At 42.6% G+C, this 20,419-nt stretch overlaps 1 protein-coding gene across 1 annotated transcript in view; it reads left to right on the top strand.

The window, feature by feature from the left end:
• Positions 1-2,533: 2,533 nt before the first annotated feature.
• rin3 (Ras and Rab interactor 3) overlaps positions 2,534-20,419 on the top strand; it is a 129,013-nt gene continuing 111,127 nt past the window's right edge. The window contains exons 1-2 of the mRNA XM_068038760.1: positions 2,534-2,845; positions 3,113-3,293. Of these exons, the coding sequence (XP_067894861.1) occupies positions 2,796-2,845; positions 3,113-3,293 (231 nt within the window). The 5' untranslated portion in view covers positions 2,534-2,795. The remainder of the gene's footprint in view (positions 2,846-3,112; positions 3,294-20,419) is intronic.

The following is a 20,419-nucleotide window of genomic DNA, read 5'->3' as shown; positions in this document are numbered from 1 at the left end:
CTCAAACAGGAGGAGTGCCAAGTTGCCCAGATCCTTGCACACTAAGGACAGACAGAAGAAACAAGAAAAAGGAAGAGACTCTGCTGCTCCTATCCTCACAGCCCACCGTCCCCGGTGCCTACAATCACCAGGGCTTCTTGCTCCATAGAAATGGAAGCTGTCCATCCTCCTGCAGGTGTTGAGACTGGCAGGAAGAAGGGTAAGTTATTAGTGTGTGGCTCCGTGTATAGCTTGTGAATTTGTGTGAGGCATGCTGACGTGTGAGTGGCAGGCAGTGCACAGGATGAGGAGGTGTCACTGGGCAGGAATGTAGCGGGAGGGTGACATTTACTGGCAAATACAAGAAAAGGTCTGAGCTTTCTCTCTGCAACCAGGTGACAGTGATGTGCTACGCGTGCAGCTGTGGGAGTAACAGCAGCTACTGAATATGCAGCTGAAACCAGGAAGAGGCTAGGCTTAATTTCCATTGCTCAATAGGGTATAAGCAGGTGGAGAGGAGGATGGGATTGCTCTTGGGGAGAGGGCGTGATCTAAAGTGCTGTGACAAGTTATGGTGCAGAGAAGGCGACATCACGAGAAATATTTCTTCCCTTAGCTGAACATGTCCTGTCATTGAACTTTTTACTGCATTGCCACATGCCCTGTGGAAGAGGCTGTCAGTGTTTACTTGCTCTGAGATCTCCCTTTAGGTATGCTGCAGTCTCTGTCTTGGGACTCGATTCTTGCTGGAGGGGAAGAGGATGTCCCTGTATGCCGACACTTGCTCTTTCAGGACCTCCACATTCGTCAATCTTAGTGCCTTTGCCTGTGCCATAGTGGACTTTCAGTTTCACCTCCCAACCTGCAGAGCTCACTTTAAGGAAAAAAAGTCTCTCCTTCAAATGATGCCGGGACTACCTGAAATCCCTGCCACTCCTCCACAACCATTACCAATGGCGAGCTACCCATCCATGCTGGAGAACTCGTGGGCTGCTCACCTGTCGTAGACTAATGAGACAATGGACGCCCAAAATTAAAAGATACCAACATTGTGTAAAGTTCACATTTCCTCTTTTCAACTCGAGTGTGCGTCCCATTGCTGTAAAAACAGAACTTTAACTAAAACCAATATTACCTGAAAAAAGAGGTGTTGATCATTTGAAAGGTTTTTTTTAAACACCAGGGACAGATTATTTGTCTCGCTTGTCAGCCGGATTTTTCTCTGGATAGATTTTCAACTCGCCCTCTGGATGTGAAGCTGGCAAAGCAGATCAGATGCCCTACATAGGAAGTGCCCGATTTTCATTTCCATTGATTTCTGCTGGTTTCTATAACAGTTGTCTGAACTACAACCTCAGATTCATGCCCAGGCAGCATGCTGAAAATCGACCCCCTTTTCTCACAGTTTCATCACCGTCTGCCCATGCATATGACACAGGTAAGGAGTGAGTGATCTTAGAGATGATGACAATCGCAGACAACGTGGAGCAGGAGTCATAATTTACCATGAATTGACTTACATTTGTTCTGAAAGCATAGTTTCAGCTAGTGATTTCTCCTGAGGTCTATACTAATTTTACCCCTAGACAGAAAGAAGGATACTTCTGCAACTTAAATTTGCACTTACTGTCAAAAATCAATTAGAAGTCTGTTGCTAACAATATGCTCTTTGAATTTTAATCTTAACTTTGCACACAGTGAAGAAAAAAATAAAAATAAATCAGTGTTCATTCATTTCATGATTTAAAAAATACAGTGATAAGGGGCTGTACTGTGATCTGATATTTTGGAGAGAAAATACTTAGAACAAGTGGTTTTGTTTTAGTCCAAGCTGCTAAGGTTTAAAAAGCAAAAAAGGTAAGACTGAGATTCCTCTTGCACAGATTTATCCTACCCCTGTAAACAGATGTTCCCTCAAGCTGTTTATGTAAAGGATACGAGACTCCCTCACACAAGATGCCATAAGACCTGAACTTTTTTTTTTAAGGAAAATCCCAGATTGCTACCGTCTGTCACATCCTTTCGGCTCAGTACACTTTGCAGCCAATTATGTTATCTTCTTGTATGTTTTGAAAACCTTTTGTCTAATCATCCAAAATTTGTTTGGGTTTGTTCTCATGAAAATGGCTGATGCAGTTCTGTTTGCTAATTTGCTGATCAAATTAAACAGTTTCGAAACTTTACAGACTTCCTAATTTTGATTGGTATGTGCCAGAATTTTGGACTCTGTCTGGTCTTATTTAGGAAAATGACTCTGTGTGAGTATGTGTGTGAGGGTGGGGGTGGGGAGGGGGAGGAGGTATGGATAGGAGGGCTTACTCAGCCTTAAAGACTTTCTCAGCATGTGTAATGGCATTAGAATAGTCTTAGCAATGTGGCCACATCTGCAAAAAATAACACATTTGCTTAATTTTGATTTGGCATGATATTGTCAGATTTAAAGTAGATTTGGCTCCAAATGTTGCCAGATGAAATCAGTGCTCCGCCCACTTTTTGTGAAATATTCTGAGCCAGGAAAGCTTGAGTTAGTAATACTGAAAGCTTGACCACTTAGAGCTGCCTCTTCCTGAGATCCCCCATTTGTTCACAGAACACAGGAAGTCAATGAAAGAGAACCCACAGCTCACGCCTTCCTGTACTTCTGCGTCTATTACTGTTTAAAGGCTGCATAATCCAACGCCATCTTTCTGGCTGAGAGGCAGAATACGTTATTCTTTTCACAAAATGTGGAGCCCTTGCATAGTTTGGAAACTAGAGTGCTTAAGTCAGAGTGCTTCTTAAATGGGTCTGCAGAGCAGAGCTGATCGGGGGAAGCGATGATGAAGAGAACATCTGGACAAGAATTGGAAACTGGAGACATGCCAGGGTATGTAGTTTAACATATAACAGACTTATTATTGCTAGCTTTAAAAAAATGAATTGGCTTACTATCCCAGCAGTTTTTTCCGAATGCATTTCACACATTCTTGCATTAAACTGCAGCTTCAATTTTGCAACGTCTGACTTCACTCATGCTAATGTGTCAAAGGATCTAATTGTCAACATTGTGTTAGTGCTGATGTGGCTGATACCATAGTCACAGAAATTCTCTCTTCTACACGATGCAGCAAACTTACATTTTGTGTCCATTCAGCCCACTGCTAGATGAAAATGATGAATGCGGACAACCTCTCACAGCTATTGTCCCTTCGCCGCCATTACCACTTTCAGGAATCAGTATCCTGGATAAACTCATAAGGACTTGTCCAGTGTGGCTTCAGCTCAACATCAGGAAGGAAAAAGTCACAGAAATACTCTGCAGGGAGCCACCAGGGGTAAGTCTGTGCCAAGTAATTGTTTTAGGACGAGTCTGTGTATTAGCAGAGGTGGCAGACATGCAGTGACCTGGGTGGGCCCTGCTACTATCAAAAACTATTTCTATTGCTATTTACCATCGAACTCTACAAAAAATACAAAAAGAAACTGTTCAGATTTCAGTAGTTAAGGCTTTTTTGTCAGAAGTGATGTTAACTCCTTAGAGAGACATAATCTAGCTAAAAATAGCAGGTTTGAAATCAGACCTCTGGAGATTGGGATTGGAATTTTATCTGTGGATCAGGTATACCAGTGGGCCAGACTCCGCTATCTAAATGATTTAAAACTGACTGTTCTTTGAGAAACTCTTTTTACTTGCTAGGCATTTTGTTGCAAGCATTCAATCCCAATCAGGATGTTAATTTATCATTTTAGATTATTCTTTGAACAGGCTAAATGACACCTGCCAGTGGCAGTAAAGGTTACTATCTATTGCTCTAATTAATACCACGGGGTTAACCCAGACACCGACAGGGGTGATCTCAAGAGCCAGTTATTTGCCTTTTGAAAAAGTTCTAATCTCTTTTCTCTGTAATGAATAAATTGCTGACTGCAAAACAGTAAAAGTGACTGAATTGTACACCATTGCACAGTGGTAGCTGTACATGCTTTACGATGTATTTGCCTCTTTTGTGCGATGAACTTTTCTGTTTTGGATGTGCCTGTGCTTTACTGCTCCTAGATGCTCTGTTAGTTGTATAAGTAGCACTAGTGGGTAGCTGTATTACCAGCTGGTGAGCTGCAAAAGACATAAAAGGTCCACCATTGTCAGTAGTCTTCTTCCCTGAAATCTCTGTGGCCCCTTACTTTGCGAAGTATTACCAGTGCAGGATTATGTAATGGCACAGGACTGCCACTGACATGAGTACCAACCAGCTGCACTGACATTATTCCATGCATGCCATCCTTGGAGTATATTTGCTTGCTGTGCTCATACATCTGTGTGAGCATGGGCAGTGTAGGTGCCTCTGGGTTCTTGCAGTTCATTCCTTACAGCTGCTGGTAGCCATTCTCCAAGTGAGGTTGATCTTGGCGCTTACCCAATGATAAATGGCAGTGAAATCTGTAGCTCCAAGATATCATTTATTTGGGAGATGGCAGTATATTGGGTGCCAGATCATTTTCCATGTTGGTCCACTGAAGTCTATATCCCCCACAATTCCAGAGAGGCACTCACCTACCTACCATTGCTACACTTTCTCCACCATTGTTTGGTGTCTCACCCTGTTATTCCTCCTGGATTATCATTGACTTCTTCTAAAAGTATGTATCTGTGGTGGTGATCATTTCAAGCATGGCTTTTCACCTTCAGATGGAGGGTAACCATATTCTCCTTGCTCTGTGATGGTATACTATAAGTAAATAAGCAAATTTTCCCATATGGCACTGTACTCTGATTATGAACTTAATGTGCTTGAGCATAATCACCATGTGTGTTGACACATTCATGTCATATATTGCACAAATCATAGAATATCTGAAGATTACAATGCATACCAATTCAGTGAAATCCTCCAATTTCCACCTGCTTTCCAAACTCTCCCTCCTGGATACATTGGCAGCAGTTTGCTCATATGGCATCAGTGTGTTCATAGTGGGGAAGCCCACCAACTATGCCCCTGGACTATAATAAAAACAAGAAATGCTGGAAATACTCAGCAGGTCTGGCAGCATCTGTGCAGAGAGAAGCAGAGTTAATGTTTCAGGTCAGTAACCCTTCTTCAGAACTGACAAATATTAGAAATGTAAAAGGTTTTAAGCACGTAAAGCAGGGGTGGGGCAAGAGATAACAAAAGAGAAGGTGTTAATAGGACAGGGTCACAGAGAATAACTGACCAGAAGGTCATGGAACAAAGGCGAACGGTATGTTAATGGTGTGCTGAAAGACAAAGCGTTAGTACAGAGAGGGTGTGAATGACTGTACAGCACAGAGCACTCCAAGCACAACATAAAAAAACACATTTTAAAAAAAACAGTGGGTAAGCACAGTGGAAACAAATTAAACAAACTGAAAAACCTAAAATAAAATAACCAAATAAAAAAGGAAAAAGAAAAAATAACTAAGCATAAAAAGGGGGACCCGTCATGCTCTGAAATTATGGAATTAGTGAGCAGCAAATATCCTGCAATCGCCGGAGGTGTAATACCTGCCCATTTACCTCCTCTCTCCTCACTATCCAAGGCCCCAAACACTCCTATCAGGTGAAGCAGTGATTTACTTGTACTTCTTTCAATTTAGTATACTGTATTCGCTGCTCATAGTGTGGTCTCCTCTACATTGGGGAGACCAAACGCAGATTGGGTGACCGCTTTGCGGAACATCTCCGCTCAGTCCGTAAGCATGACCCCGAGCTTCCGGTTGCTGGCCATTTCAACACAACCCCCCTGCTCTCATGCTCACATCTCTGTCCTGGGATTGCTGCAGTGTTCCAGTGAACATCAACGCAAGCTCGAGGGACAGCACCTCATTTACCAATTAGGCACACGACAGCCTGCCGGACTGAACATTCAGTTCAAAAATTTCAGAGCATGACGGGTTACCCTTTTTATGCTTAGTTATTTTTTTCTTTTTCCTTTTTTATTTGGTTATTTTATTTTAGGTTTTTCAGTTTGTTTCCACTGTGCTTACCTATTGTTTTGTTTCTTTTTAATGTGTTTTTTTATGTTTGTGCTTGGAGTGCTCTGTGCTTTACAGTCATTCACACCCTCTCTATACTAACACTTTGTCTTTCAGCACACCATTAACATACCGTTCGCCTTTGTTCCATGACCTTCTGGTCATTTATTCTCTGTGACCCTGTCCTATCAACACCTTCACCTTTGTTATCTCTTGCCCCACCCCTGCTTTACTTGCTTAAAACTTTTTACATTTCTAATATTTGTCAGTTCTGAAGAAGGGTCTCTAACCTGAAACGTTAACTCTGCTTCTCTCTGCACAGATGCTGCCAGACCTGTTGAGTATTTCAAGCATTTCTTGTTTTTATTTCAGATTTCCAGCATCAGCAGTGTTTTGCTTTTATGCCCTGGGACTATGTTTGATTTTTGTCTTTAAACATAGAAACACTGATGGTTGAGACTTGGTGATCTAGCCCAGGGAATTGTTTTCTTTATTACATTTATTATTCTTTGATGGAATGTATGATATAATTTGCATAAGTACGTTGTTTTCACTGAAATGCGACGTTTGCATTAATGTTTCAGTGCCTGTACTGCAGTTTTTTGCACAGTACTTTTTACTACCAACTTTCCAACGCATGCATATGCATTCAGAGCTACTGCTTTAGTGCAAGGGTTGAGCACACTGATGGTGCTCTTCTTTTAAGTTGTTTGGTTTCTTTCTCACTTCCGCCCAGGTCCTTTAGTGTCATAGAGTCATACAGTTATACAGCACAGAAACAGGCCCTTCGGCCCATCGTGTCTGTGCCGGCCATACAGCACTCAACTATTCTAATCCAATATTCCTGTACTTGGCCCGTAGCCGTGTATGCCATGGCGTTTCAAGTGCTCATCTAAATACTTCTTTGATGTTGTGAGGGTTCCTGCCTCCACCATCTCTTCAAGCAGTGCGTTCCAGATTCCAACCACCCTCTGGGTGAAAAAATGCTTCTTCAAATTCCCCCCAAAACTTCCTGCCCCTTACCCTAAATCTATGCCCCTTGGTTATTGACCCCTCTGCTAAGGGAAAACGTTTCTTCCTATCTAACCTATCAATGCCCCTCATAATCTTGTACACCTCAATCATGTCCCCCCCTCAGCCTTCTCTGCTCTAAGGAAAACAACCCTAGCCTTTTCAGTCTCTCTTCATAGCTGAAATGCTCCAGCCCAGGCAACATCCTGGTGAATCTCCTCTGCACCCTCTCCAGTGCAATCACATCCTTCCTACAGTGTGGTGACCAGAACTGTACACAGTACTCCAGCTGTGGTCTAACTAGTATGTTATATAGCTCCATCATAACCTCCCTGCTCTTATATGCTATGCCTCGGCTAATAAAGGCAAGTATCCCATATGCTTTCCTAACCACCTTATCTACCTGTGCTGCTGTCTTCAGTGATCTATGGAAAAGTACACCAAGATCCCTCTGACCTTCTGTACTTCCTAGGGTCCTACCATCCATTGTATATTCCCTTGCCTTGTTAGTCCTCCCAAAATGCATTACCTCACACTTTTCAGGATTAAATTCCATTTGCCACTGCTCTGCCCATCTTACCGGCCCATCTATATCTCACTGTAATATATATGGATTTCCACCTCACTATTTACAACACCACCAATTTTCGTGTCATCTGCGAACTTACTGATCATACCTCACATTCACGTCTATTGCTTGAAACAGTGCTTACCATCTCCATCATATACTCCTGAGCTTGTCCTGTCTTTTGCATAATTGAGGGGAGGACACTCTCCTTCACCCTACAAATAGCCTTTGTAACAGGCCATTGTAGAAATCATCCAAATTTGCAGAGCCTGCTCAATAAGTTGTGGGCTAATGGCACCCCCTTGAGTCATTTTCCACTGTAAAATGCATGATCCACAGCTGGATTAATAATATATCAACTATCTCACAGGCTGCTAGAGAGGCATTGAAGCAATATAATTACAAAGGCATTATGATTGTCTGTTACTTTTACACCACCTCCTTTCATGTAATGCACATGCCAGTTGCATTCAATACAAGCCCTCTCCCCTCTGAATCAGATGATCCTGGGTTCAAGTTATACTCCAGAGACTTGAGCACATAATTGAGGCAGGCACTAAAGTGCAGCACTGAGGGAGTGCTGCAATTTCAAGGTACTGTCTTTCAGATGAGGCATTAAAACACCTGTTCAGGTGAAGGTAAATGATCCCACAACACTTTTATGAAGAAGAGCAGAGCATTTCCCATCACCTCTCTTCACCAAAACCTTCAAAACTGATTAAATTGCCCCTTTATCTCATTGCTGTTCATGGGAGCTTGCTATGCATCAGTTAGCTGCATAATTTGTCAGTAAAGACAACAAACACCCCTCAAAAAGTAAATAATGGTTTATGAAGCAATGTGGAATGTCCTGAGAATGTGAGAGATTATAGCAATCACAGACTTTCCTTTAAACCCCTCCCCCCCACCCCATGAAATCACATGCTCAGGAGTTGCACATTTCCAAAAAGAAAATTTCTTCCACTTTGTAAGTGGCTCAATGCTGACAAGAAAACAGACATTTCACTTTTTTTTTTACAAAAAGGAATCACAGCCCATTTCTTTCTACTGCTTGTAGTGTAATGTGCCACATTAAAAGTTCAGTATTACCCAGCAGTAGAAAGACGTAGAGGACTGCAAATTATATTGCTAACTAATGTTACAACAAAGCACAATTGGGTAAATAGCTTGTAAGAAATGTCAGATAAAATCCAAAGGTACATATTCAATACTTTATTACCCTTGGAGCCTCATGGAGGAAGAATGTCATAATGAGTAAGAAAGTTGCTGCTTTCTCATTACAAGTAAGTTTCATCCTCATTAACACATGCACTGGCACAATTGCACACATGCCTTCTGACTGCACAAAGAATGTAGCACAAACCTGCAAAATAAAAAGAACAGCTAATGCCAGTTTGGGATGAATTCTGATTTGAAACAGATCGCTTGCTGTGTACCAATGAAAATGCAATAATCTTAAAATGGGTGTAACTGTTGATTAGGAAACCTTTCTTGTTATTGTTAAATGTATAATAAACTGATTTGTATAATTATTCTCACTGAATGAATCGGGACATTGTGCAAAATGTTTCACTTAAAACAAACACAAAAGTGGGACTAAGTGACTGCAAGTCTAAATATAGATAAAAACAATTAGGACAGAAGCCAAGTGGTAAAGTAAGTAACTGGCACCGGTTTCATCTCCAGTGATGACTGCCATTCAAATCTCTGTCACTCAAATTCATCTGCCGCTCAGTCTGCCAGTTCTGGTTGAGATAAGGTTAGTCATTTCTTAGTTGGGCATTTTTTAGGTTGGAGTGTCTCAAGCAGGTTGGGTTAGCTTTCCCATTTAAAGGAGTGGAAGATTTTGTGGTGTATGTTGAGAAATGAGTGCACAAAGAAATTGACTACTCTTCTTTGAATAGAGGCATGGAAACTTTTATATTCACCAGAACTGGCAAATAGGGCTTCAACTTAACATTTCATGCAAAATCCACAAGGCAAATTTTTTTGGTGTCTTTTATCTGCACATACTACGACCCTGTTGATTAATAAACTGTCCTGGTGACTGAAGGAAGAAGGCAATAAACCATGTGAGAGAGAGCAATAAGTTTGAAGATATACTTAATCTCCTATACAGGGAGGTTGTCTGTTCACCTCATCTGCCCAACATTTGTTTTTATGGCTTTAACCAGCCCATCTCCAACCCCACAAGCAAGGGAAGGATATATGGAACAAGTATAAAACAGGCAGATATTTAATGGCTTGATAAAAACATGAGCTGAGAGATTCCAGAGGTCCTGCTCTGCCCATGGTGAAACATGGTGGAGTGTAACTTCTCCATGCCCATCTGCCCTGGCCCTTACCCATTTCCAAATCCCAATATTGAGGTAGAGGCCCACACCATTCATGATGCTACTCGTGTGGCTGTCTATACCACAGGACCACGAGATTTCCATAGCAGAACCTTGTGTAGCAAGTACATCTGCTTCATCTGCATGCACTTACTGCTGACTATACACTGGGCACAGCTGGCAGGATCTAGGGGTACTGGTGGTTAGCTCATTATGACTATTAGTGCAGGTATGCGGTAACAATGACAAACAAGATCTTCTGGTATATAACCAGAGGGAAAGCACATAAGACCAGGGTTGATATTGAACTTGTGTAGAGCACAGGGTTGACCCCACATGGGTGCTGTGTATCATTCTCATCATTGTTCAAATGTGCGGACAGTTTGGTACAGAGAAAGGTAACTAGTAAGCTATTACCAGAGATTAAGCATCTGAGCTGCAATAAGATACTAAGTAAACTGGGAATGTTTAGGCTGGAGAAAAGAAGCTCATGGTTATATCATCACAGTTTTCAAGATACTAAGGAGTGTCGATGAACTGAATTATAATAAATTGCGAAGTGTGAATTTACCCTGTGGTGTTTTTTGTTAATTTTGGGATTTTAAAGATTTTTTCATGTCTGGCGTATTCCTGTGTTCATAGAGGGCGGAAAGTAATAATGAATAACATCTCATATAAATAAATATCGCAAGGAACCTCTCCCGGAAATTTAAAAGAATAGTATAAAGACCCCTTTTCAGTGCAATGCAGAAAGTTAGAGAAATTTAAGAGACGGGTTCAAAAGTTTGACAGGATTTAGGAAATTAAACAGTGAACAATTATTTGTACGAGAAACAAGAAACACTCAGCAGGTCATGTGGCATCTGTGGAGAGAGAAACAGAGTTAACATTTCAGGTCAAAAACTTTTCATCAGAGCTGATTGTGTTTATTTGCAACGCAAATGGGTTGGACCAGATTTCTGAGTGGCCCCCTTGGAGGACAAGGTACACTGAACAGTTTGTCTGGAATGTGTAATTAGATCCTGCCTGCTGTAGGGTAATCCAATGTTCTCTGCAATGTGTAATTTGATCCAGTCATTGTCAGACAGGCAAGCAGGCTTCAGATCTCCCGGTGCTGCTGTGATATGCAGTATGACAGAGGAAGCTGCAAATCATGTGAGAATGGTGATATGGCAGCAAACACAAAGTGGAGCAGTAGTTAGTTTGTGAAGATCCTCTCATCTACTATCCTGCAATTTTAATTATAGTTCTCCTTACTAGTAAAATAAAAAAAACTTTATACTCTAATTAGTGGGTCAGTTCCTTCTTTGGAGTTTCATGTATATGCCCCTTCTGGAAGTGATATATTCAAAATGAAGGAACCAAGTTCAAGTCTACAACTTTAAGGTAGAAAAATTCATTAAAATAGGAAATGGAAAACAAGAAGTGCAAATACTCAATGGCTCTGGATCTCAGCAATGCTGATATAGCAGGAAGCTCGTAAAGATTTGTCAGTCAATAAACCAATGGATGTATGTATGTGAGGTGCATGTGTGTGATTGTGTGTGGGATCAGGGTGCATGGGGACATGTATTTGAAGAGGATTAATTTACAGGATTATGGGAGAAAAGCTGGGGTGGGGGATTAAATTGGACAGCTCTTTTACAGAGCTGGCACAGGTGTGACTTGCCAATGGCCTCCTGCTATGCTCTAAGATTCTATCATACAGCACTGTAGCCGTAGCTTCACCAGGTTGGCACCTCATTTGTAGGTACACCTGGTGTTGCTCCTGGCATGCTCTTCCATATTCCTCATGATACCAGGGTTGGTCATCTGGCTTAAAACAGAAAGTGCTGTAAATAGTCTGCAGGTCTGGCAGCATCTGTGCAGAGAGAAACACAGTTAACGTTTCAGGCCTGTGACCTTTCATCAGAACTTCTAAGCTGCAATAAGATACTAAGGAACTGGGAACACTTAGGCTGGAGAAAAGCAGCTCGAGGTTATATCATCACAGTTTTCAAGAGACTGAGGAGTATAGATTTCTTTTATTCATTCATGGGATGTGGGTGTCGCTGGCTAGGCCAGCATTTATTGCCCATCCCTAATTGCCCTTGAGAAGGTGGTGGTGAGCTGCCTTCTTGAATCGCTGCAGTCCATGGGAGGTAGGTACACCCACAGTGCTGTTAGGAAGGGAATTCCAGGATTTTGACCCAGCGACAGTGAAGGAACGGCAAGTGATATAGTTCCAAGTCAGGATGGTGTGTGACTTGGAGGGGAACTTGCAGATGGTAGTGTTCCCATGCATTTGCTGTCCTTATCCTTCTAGTTGGTAGAGGTCGTGGGTTTGGAAAGTGTTGTCTAAGAGCCTTGGTGCATTGCTGCAGTGCATCTTGTAGATGGCACACAGTGCTGCCACTGTGCGTTGGTGGTGGTGGGAGTGAATGTTTGTGAATGGGGTGCCAATCAGCAGGCTACTTTGTCCTGGATGGTGTTGAGCTTCTTGAGTGTTGTTGGAGCTGCACCCATCCAGGCAAGTGGAGAGTATTCCATCACACTCCTGACTTGTGCCTTGTAGATGGTGGACAGGCTTTGGGGAGTCAGGAGGTGAGTTACTCAATGCAGGATTCCTAGCTTCTGACCTGCTCTTGTAACCACAGTATTTATATGGCTATTCCAGTTCAGTTTCTGGTCAATAGTAGCCCCTAGCATGTTGATAGTGGGGGATTCAGCAATGGTAATGCCACTGAATGTCAAGGGGAGATGGTTAGATTCTCTCTTGTTGGAGATGCTCATTGTCTGGCACTTGTGTGGCACAAATATTACTTGCCACTTATCAGCCCAAGCCTGGATATTGTCCAGGTCTTGCTGCATTTCTACACGGACTGCTTCAGTATCTGAGGAGTTGCAAATGGTGCTGAAGATTGTGCAATCATCAGCGAACATGCCCACTTCTAACCTTATGATTGAAGGAAGGTCATTGATGAAGCAGCTGAAGATGGTTGGGCCAAGGACACCACCCTGAGGAACTCCTGCAGTGATGTCCTGAAACTCAGATGAGTGATCTCCAACAACCACAACCATCTTCCTTTGCGCTTGATATGACTCCAACCAGTGGAGAGTTTTCCCCCTGATTCCCATTGACTTCAGTTTTGCTAGGGCTCCTTGATGCCATACTCGGTCAAACGCTGCCTTGATGCCAAGGGCAGTCACACTCTCACCTCACCTGTTGAGTTCAGCTCTTTTGTCCATGTTTAAACCAAGGCTGTAATGAGGTCAGGAGCCGAGTGCCCCTGGCGGAACCCAAACTGAGCGTCACTGAGCAGGTTATTGCTAAGCAAGTGCCGCTTGATGGCACTGTTGATGACACCTTCCATCACTTTACTGATGATTGAGAGTAGATTGATGGGTCGGTAGTTGGCCAGGTTGGACGTGTCCTGCTTTTTGTGTACAGGACATACCTGGGCAATTTTCCACATTGCAGGATAGATGCCAGTGTTGTAGCTGTACTGGAACAGCTTGGCTAGGAGCGCGGCAAGTTCTGGAGAAAAGGTTTTCAGTACTATTGCGGGAATATTGTCAAGGCCCATAGCCTTTGCAGTATCCAGTGCCTTCAGTCGTTTCTTGATATCACGATAAACTTAATTATAATAAGTTGTGAAGTTGGGAGTGTGGGACCTGTGAATTTACCCTGTGGTGTTTTTTGTTATCGGCGAGTTTTTAAAGATATTTTCATGTTCATAGAGGGCTGAGAGTAACAATGAATAACATCTCATGTAAACAGATATTGCAAGGATAGTATAAAGACCCCTTTTCAGTGCAATGCAGAAAGTTAGAGAAATTTAATAGAAGGGTTCAAAAAATTGAAAGGATTTGAGAAATTAAACAGTGAACAATTATTTGAACGAGAAACAGAAAACGCTGGAAATACTCAGCAGGTCGTGTGGCATCTGTGGAGAGAGAAACAGTTAAGGTTTCAGGTCGAAAACATTTCATCAGAGCTGATTGTGTTTATTTGAAATGCTGCATCTGTGGAAAGAGAAATAGAGTTAACGTTTCAGGTCTGTGACCTTTCATCAGAACCTCTAAACCAGCATTGACAGAGATGGGTTGAATAATCTTTATTTGATGGAAATCTCTACAGTTTTGTGGATAGATGTAAAACCATATAACTGTAAATTGTCCTTAAATTGCCTGGAGATAAATACATTGGGATAGTTGAATGCGATCACAATCCACTATCACACAAAATTTACCATATGCTGGGATAATGTTGTGGCTATAACTTCTCCCTCTCAATGGACTTCTGAATACAGATGGGGATAGAAGGATGAATGAGTACATGAATATGTCGTCGTTATAAGAGATATAAGAGATCACAGAGACACTGTGATCTTGTTTGCAGCCCATCGTAGAATGGAAGCCTTGAGCCTAGAGTGGTCTTATTCTCCTGCTGTCTGCCAGTTGCAGTGTAATGGCTGGGCTGAGTATATTGTGGACCTTTCTGTATATATTTGTACACTAAAGACAAAAGAGTAGACTCCAATAAGAAATGCAAAAGGGTATTTCTTCTGAAATCGAAACTAGTGAATCAAGAATGACATGTTTGATAACTTTTGGAACTGGTGAATAATGAGGAAATGAGGAAGCTGCATATGATAGAATTTATGGCAGAGAAGCATAATATGCCTTTAGATCTAAATTTAACATTTTTGCATCTGTTTTATGGGTCTAAAATGGGCACAATGAGAACCAATTCAGCAGTGCAGAAACTCATGCCTGAGCTGCATGGGAATTCAGGCCACTGCTAAATTGGTCAAAGCCTTTTTTATCGATGACACTAGCGGCTGCCAAAAATGAGCATAAGTCTCATTTTAATATTGAAATGAGGCACCTGCTCTCATTTCAGACACAAACTCCTAAATTTGTTTGCCCTAGTTTGCATTGCACAAGCTCTGGTTGGCATTTTCGGTCTGAGCAGCCTAAACGATGATCCTTTAAGGACCGCTGGAGACATTCAGAAAGGACCCAAAAGCTTGTAAAATTAGTTAAAATTTGTGGAATGAGAGTGCTTCTTCTGGCTCCACAAAACAGTGGTAGGTCTGCCCTCATCCTCTTCCTGATCCCACGCCCCATCCATCCAAGATTTACCTCCGGGCATTGACGTAGGCCCCGACAGGCAAACTGCATCAAGAGGCTGAATTTTACCAGCCCCTCAACACCGTGAGTCGTGGCCAGGGGGCCCATAAAATGCTGGCGGGAGCGGCCGGTAAAATGCTAGCGGGAGCGGCCCACCTTGACCCCCAATGCCGAGAAGGCTCTGCCGGATATTAGCGGTGGCGGTGACGCCTCGGTGCGGCCCCGCCCAATCCCCCCCCACACCGGCCGCTTGGCGGCGGGGCCTACATTAAAATATTGAAATGAGTTAAATTAAAATGCAAAGTAACCTACCTGCCACCGGCAGCTGTCTCACGCCGATTGTACGGCCAACCGGCTGCAAATCGCACGCCTTCGGAACTCCATTGGAGTTCCGAGGTGAGACACTGATGGGGAGGGGGGAGGATTAAAATTATCAGGACGGGGGGGGAGGCGGGAGTGGGGAGAAATATTCCTATTGGTTGTGGGGATGGTGGGAAGGGGTTGAGGGTCAAAGATACTGAAGTTCGGGGGGAAAGTTCAGAATTTCATAAAGTGTATTTTTGGGAGGATAGGTCAACTTATGTGTTTAGGACTCAGTGCAGGTGGGAGAGGGGATTCAATGTTAAATTGAAAGTTTATTAATTTTTTTCAAGCTCACCAGCACCTCTAAATATATGCTGAAGGGCTTAAAGCTCTTTAAAAATGGAGCCGGCATCTGCGCGGTGGCGCGGATGCCGTTGCCGGGGACTTGGCAGCTGGCCCCTCTACATCATTGGGGACAGCCACTCCACCCCCTGCATATAAATCAGCCCCCGCGCATAATATCGTGGGGGCTGTGTGGCAGCACTTCCTTGTAGGAAGGTGGAGTGTGGCGCGCTGATAAAACTCAGCCCAAGGTGTCCAGTTGGTGCCTGCTGCTCGCCTGATTTATCCTGATGAGACTTGAGGATGAATTTACTTTGCTTCTTGAGCCCCTTCATCTACTATGCCATCGTTGTTGGAATCGCACCAGCCTTGGGGTGCTAAGAAACGTGTGCCTCTGTGACTATTTTTGTACATATATACAGAGAGAGAGAAAGTGTCTCTTTGATCAAATTTATTTTATTTTTTTTCAATGACTTGATGGTTTCTATGAGGGCCCTGAGAAAAGCAAAGAATAGTGGAGGCAAGATCGTTTTCCAAAATTTGTTTTAAATAAAAATTGTTCCAGAGATTTGAGGTGATGAAAATCTAATACCCCTCCAAGAAAAAAAGATTCAGAGATAAGTCAAGAAATTCAGTTTCTGCTAAACAGAAACTTGCAGAGAAGCAGGAGTTAATCAGGGCCAGTCAAGAAGGATTTGTAAAAAGATTTCTAAAAGGCTTGTCATGTTTGATGAACCTTATACAATTCTTTGAAGAAATAACACAAAAGATAGATGAAGGAAGTATGGGGGAAAATTTATTCGTGGCCAAAATCAGGCATGTCATGGGCTCAGGGAATGATGTCTGAATGGATAGGTGGCATCAATTATTGGGCCTTAGGCCTCATTATCATCAAACTGGTGCAATTCAGACACCTAATTGTTGCCACTGGGCTGCTCAGCGGAGAGGGGGCCTCGAAGATCATGCTGCTGAGAGACACAGTGAAAATATTTCAGAATTAATAGCAAAATGAATGTTTAGATATACAAATCCTACAGAACAGCCATTTTTCTATTTAGGAGCTGAAAAGGTGAAAAGGTGATTCGTTATAGAAAAATAATATATCGTCAGTCAAATTGAGAATGACACCCGATCAGGCTGCAGCACTGGCTAATACATTGGCGTGCCTGCTGCAGTAAATCAAGTATTTAAAAGTGTACAGCAGACTCAGAGTTTGTGTGTGAAGGGACAGCAAATAAAGAGGAATTAGTGGGCAATGCATCAATTGTCACTGTATCCAAAGCAGGGCAAGGAGACAAAGACATTTTATATGCACACAGTTTGCTGGAATTTACCAAGCCCACGACATCGGGCTCCATAGCAGTCGGGGTGGGTGGGGGGGGTGGTGGAGGGAAGGAAGATTGTTCTGGCAGATTCCTGCCACGGCGGCCGACGCCAGGAGAGCTAGGCCCGATCCTCCCAGCAGCGGCAAGGCTCCGTGGTGGTTCCCCCACCACTGGGTGACAGGAACTAAATTAGAATATTTAAATGAATGACATGAATACATTTAAATAGAATTACCTTTAATTTTCCGGGCCCACCTCAGTGCAGCGGCCGGCACTCCCGGGTCGTCAATTCTCGTCTGGGGTAAGCCGGCGTGACACTGGTGGGGAGGGGGGAGGTGTTAAGATTTTCAGTGCTGGGGATGGGGGGCTGGGTAGCAGGGTCAAATAAACGTAATGGTGGGAAGGGGTGAACTTTAATATTTGTGCAGTTTGGGGGGAAAGGTCAGATTTAAAAGGAAAGTATTATGTGGAGGGAAGGGCAAATATTAATGTAATTTTTATTGGGGAGGGTGGAAAAGGGGCGTTAGAAAATTATTTGATAAGTTTTGGGGGGGGGTATCTTTAAAAATTTAAATATCCCGGAAGGGCTGACTGCCCTTTAAAAATGGTGCCAGCGCCTGCGTACAGGCAGCTGATGCTATTGCCAGTGATGGACAGCCCGCCCATTCCACATAATTGGGTGAGTGGGCTGCACCGGCTATTTAAATGAGCTGCAGCGCAGGAGATCACGGTGGCTCTTTGGCGTGAGGCCAACGTGTGCAGGCCTCCATTTTCTGGGCTTGCTGCCGAAATTGTTTGTGGGCTCTTAAAATCCAGCCCAGTATTACTATTCAAAATCCCTGTTTAAGCAAAAGGTTTTTTTTATTTCATCCTTTTTAATATGTACTTTTAAAAATATTGTTTCTCATTTATGTAGCTGAGTTCAACAGATATGGCTTCACACCTCTGCGGAGTTTCAGGTTAGCCTGCGGCCCTGTTTCAGGCTAAATTAGTCAACATCAACGGAACAACACCAGTGGATTTTTTATGTTTTAAAAATTTTTTTAACTTAATTATCAATATGATAAAGCTAAAAAAAATTATGCTGAACTTGTAACATTAACCTAAAGCAATGAACATTAACCAGAGACAAAGGCATATTTTACTCATCAGTCACAAACTCTATCAAGTTCCTCCTCTTTTCCTCATTGTTCAGCAGTTCCACAAGTTACCAACTTAAACACGTCACTCTTGATTCATTAGTTTCGGTTTCAGGAGAAATATCCTTCTGCATTTCTCACTGGACTCCACTCTTTTATTTTTAGTACACAAATATATCCTGAAACAGCACATTCAATTTTCAACCGGCAATATTTTCACCATTCACATATAAGGGCTGACTTTCTAAATCTGATGTTTTCAAACCTCTAGAGAAAATTCATTATTACAACTCACATGCTGCAACAAACTTACTAGGAGAAAGAATTGGGCCACAATCTTTCTTAGGAGTTCCACTAGACTGCACTACTCTGGGCGTTTCCGCGTCCCCAGCTCAGATGGAACCTGACGCAACACTGAAGGGTAGTATGCTGAGAGAGTTGAGGACTCCAGAAGTGGTTCAGTGGGCAGCTTTCTGTATAGCAGCTCCAAGTGTAGTTCTCAGTTGGGCAGTTCCACACTGCAGCTACCACTGGGTCAGCTGCAAAGGAGCATGCGGTGTCCGCCGGTACGCTTGAGGCCTTCCGCGACCGGTGGGCACCGCAGGGACTGGAGTGCATCGCCGACGCCGAGAATGGCATTTTAATTTGAGTTTTTTTGTTTATTTATCTGGTTTTAATAAAAAAAAAAGAAGTCTTTAATTTTTGCACATACTCATGTCGGATATTACATTTTTGTGCACATACAGACAATTACAAAATCTATGTTTTGATTTCAGGGTACTCAGAATGGACAGTGTGTAGAATTTGATAGAGGTTGTGGCTGATACTAGTGGTGAGGAAATTTGGTTGCCATTTGACCTACAATTTATATTTTGAATTACTCCTGCAATAGTTAAAAAAGGTTTGCCCATTTTTCAAATCCAGTAAACTTGATTTGACAATATACCTAGATAGGATTTGCTTCTAAAAGGAAGCCACCATAATAGGAGAGGCAAGTAGCAATAAGACCTTTTCTCTGTGTAGAAATGACTCTGTGATAAATCTAAGTAAATGGAATGTGCAGCATAGGAAGGATGTATAGAAATTAGCTAGCTATTTTGTATAAATAGAAAACAATGGAAACCTTTGCATCTAATCAAAGAATTGAAATAAGTTCTAATCTGTGAGAGGAAAAATCCAGTATTCGAGGTTCAATCCCCATTCTGTGCTGAATTAGCTGATTTTGACCAGAATGTGGTCCACAATTAGCATCAGAGCTACCGATTAGGCCGGGTTTCCTGAGTGCTATCCACTGACTGGTTTGTGTGGACATGAAGACTTGGCTATGATGCTCATTACTGTTGCATAGCCTGTTGAATCTTATCATCAAGGCTCACGCATGAATAATGGCCACTTGGGAGAGGCACCAGTGGGCACAGTGGTGCAAAATGCACATTTGTTTCATAGCAAGTGGTGCATCTATGTGATACACAATGGTTATTTGATCCAATGAGGAGGGATGGGCGCACACCCAATTAATTATTAAAGTACCCTCTACCTCCTGATTGACTGAGGTGTAACATAGTTTTTAGTCATGGTGTAAACATCTTTCAGATCCTCTGCTCAGTTCAAGGTCAGAGATTAAAGATTTTAAACGACTGAAATTCTGGGGGCCAAGGAGATGACAAAATGGTGCCTTCAGTTCAGAAAACCACAATTTGGAGAGGAATCTTAAGTTGCTGGGTTTTCACTTTGCATAGCTTGCCTTGGAATTCCCAAACTCACAAAGGAGTTTCTCCTCCCCTCCCAACATTCACAGACAGCACTGGGGACATGTCTGAGGTGTTGGGCTACTCTGAGAATTCTGCCCATTATGCACTTCTAAGACCCAATGGAAATGACACCAGCTGACAGTTGATGTGAGCTCTGTATAGTGTCTTCCAAAGGCCTCAAAAATACTTCTCAGCAAAGGTAATTGATGCCAGATGGAATGAGCGTCCTAATTATTTAAGTGGAAGCCATTCATCCCCTCGAGCCTTTTCCACCATTCAATTAGATCAGGACTGATCTGTATCTTAAATCCACTTTGGTTCCACAATTCTTAATACTTTTGCCTGAGAAAAATCTATTAAATCAGTTTGAAATTTTCAATTGGCATAGCCTCAACGGTGGGGGGCGGGGGGGGGGGGGGGGGGGGCGCGGGGAAGAGTTCCAGATTTCCACTACTATTTGTGTGAAAAAGTCTTTCCTATTATCACCCCTGAATGGCTTAGCTCTAATTTTAAGGTTATGCCTGTTTGTTCTGGACTCTCCCACCAGTGGAAATAATTTCTCTCTATCTACCCTATCAACTC

The sequence above is a fragment of the Heterodontus francisci genome, chromosome 9 (genome assembly GCF_036365525.1).
Source record: "Heterodontus francisci isolate sHetFra1 chromosome 9, sHetFra1.hap1, whole genome shotgun sequence".
Taxonomy (NCBI): domain Eukaryota; kingdom Metazoa; phylum Chordata; class Chondrichthyes; order Heterodontiformes; family Heterodontidae; genus Heterodontus; species Heterodontus francisci.
Note: the sequence above shows the minus strand (reverse complement) of the source record. Positions and strands in the feature narration are given on the sequence as shown.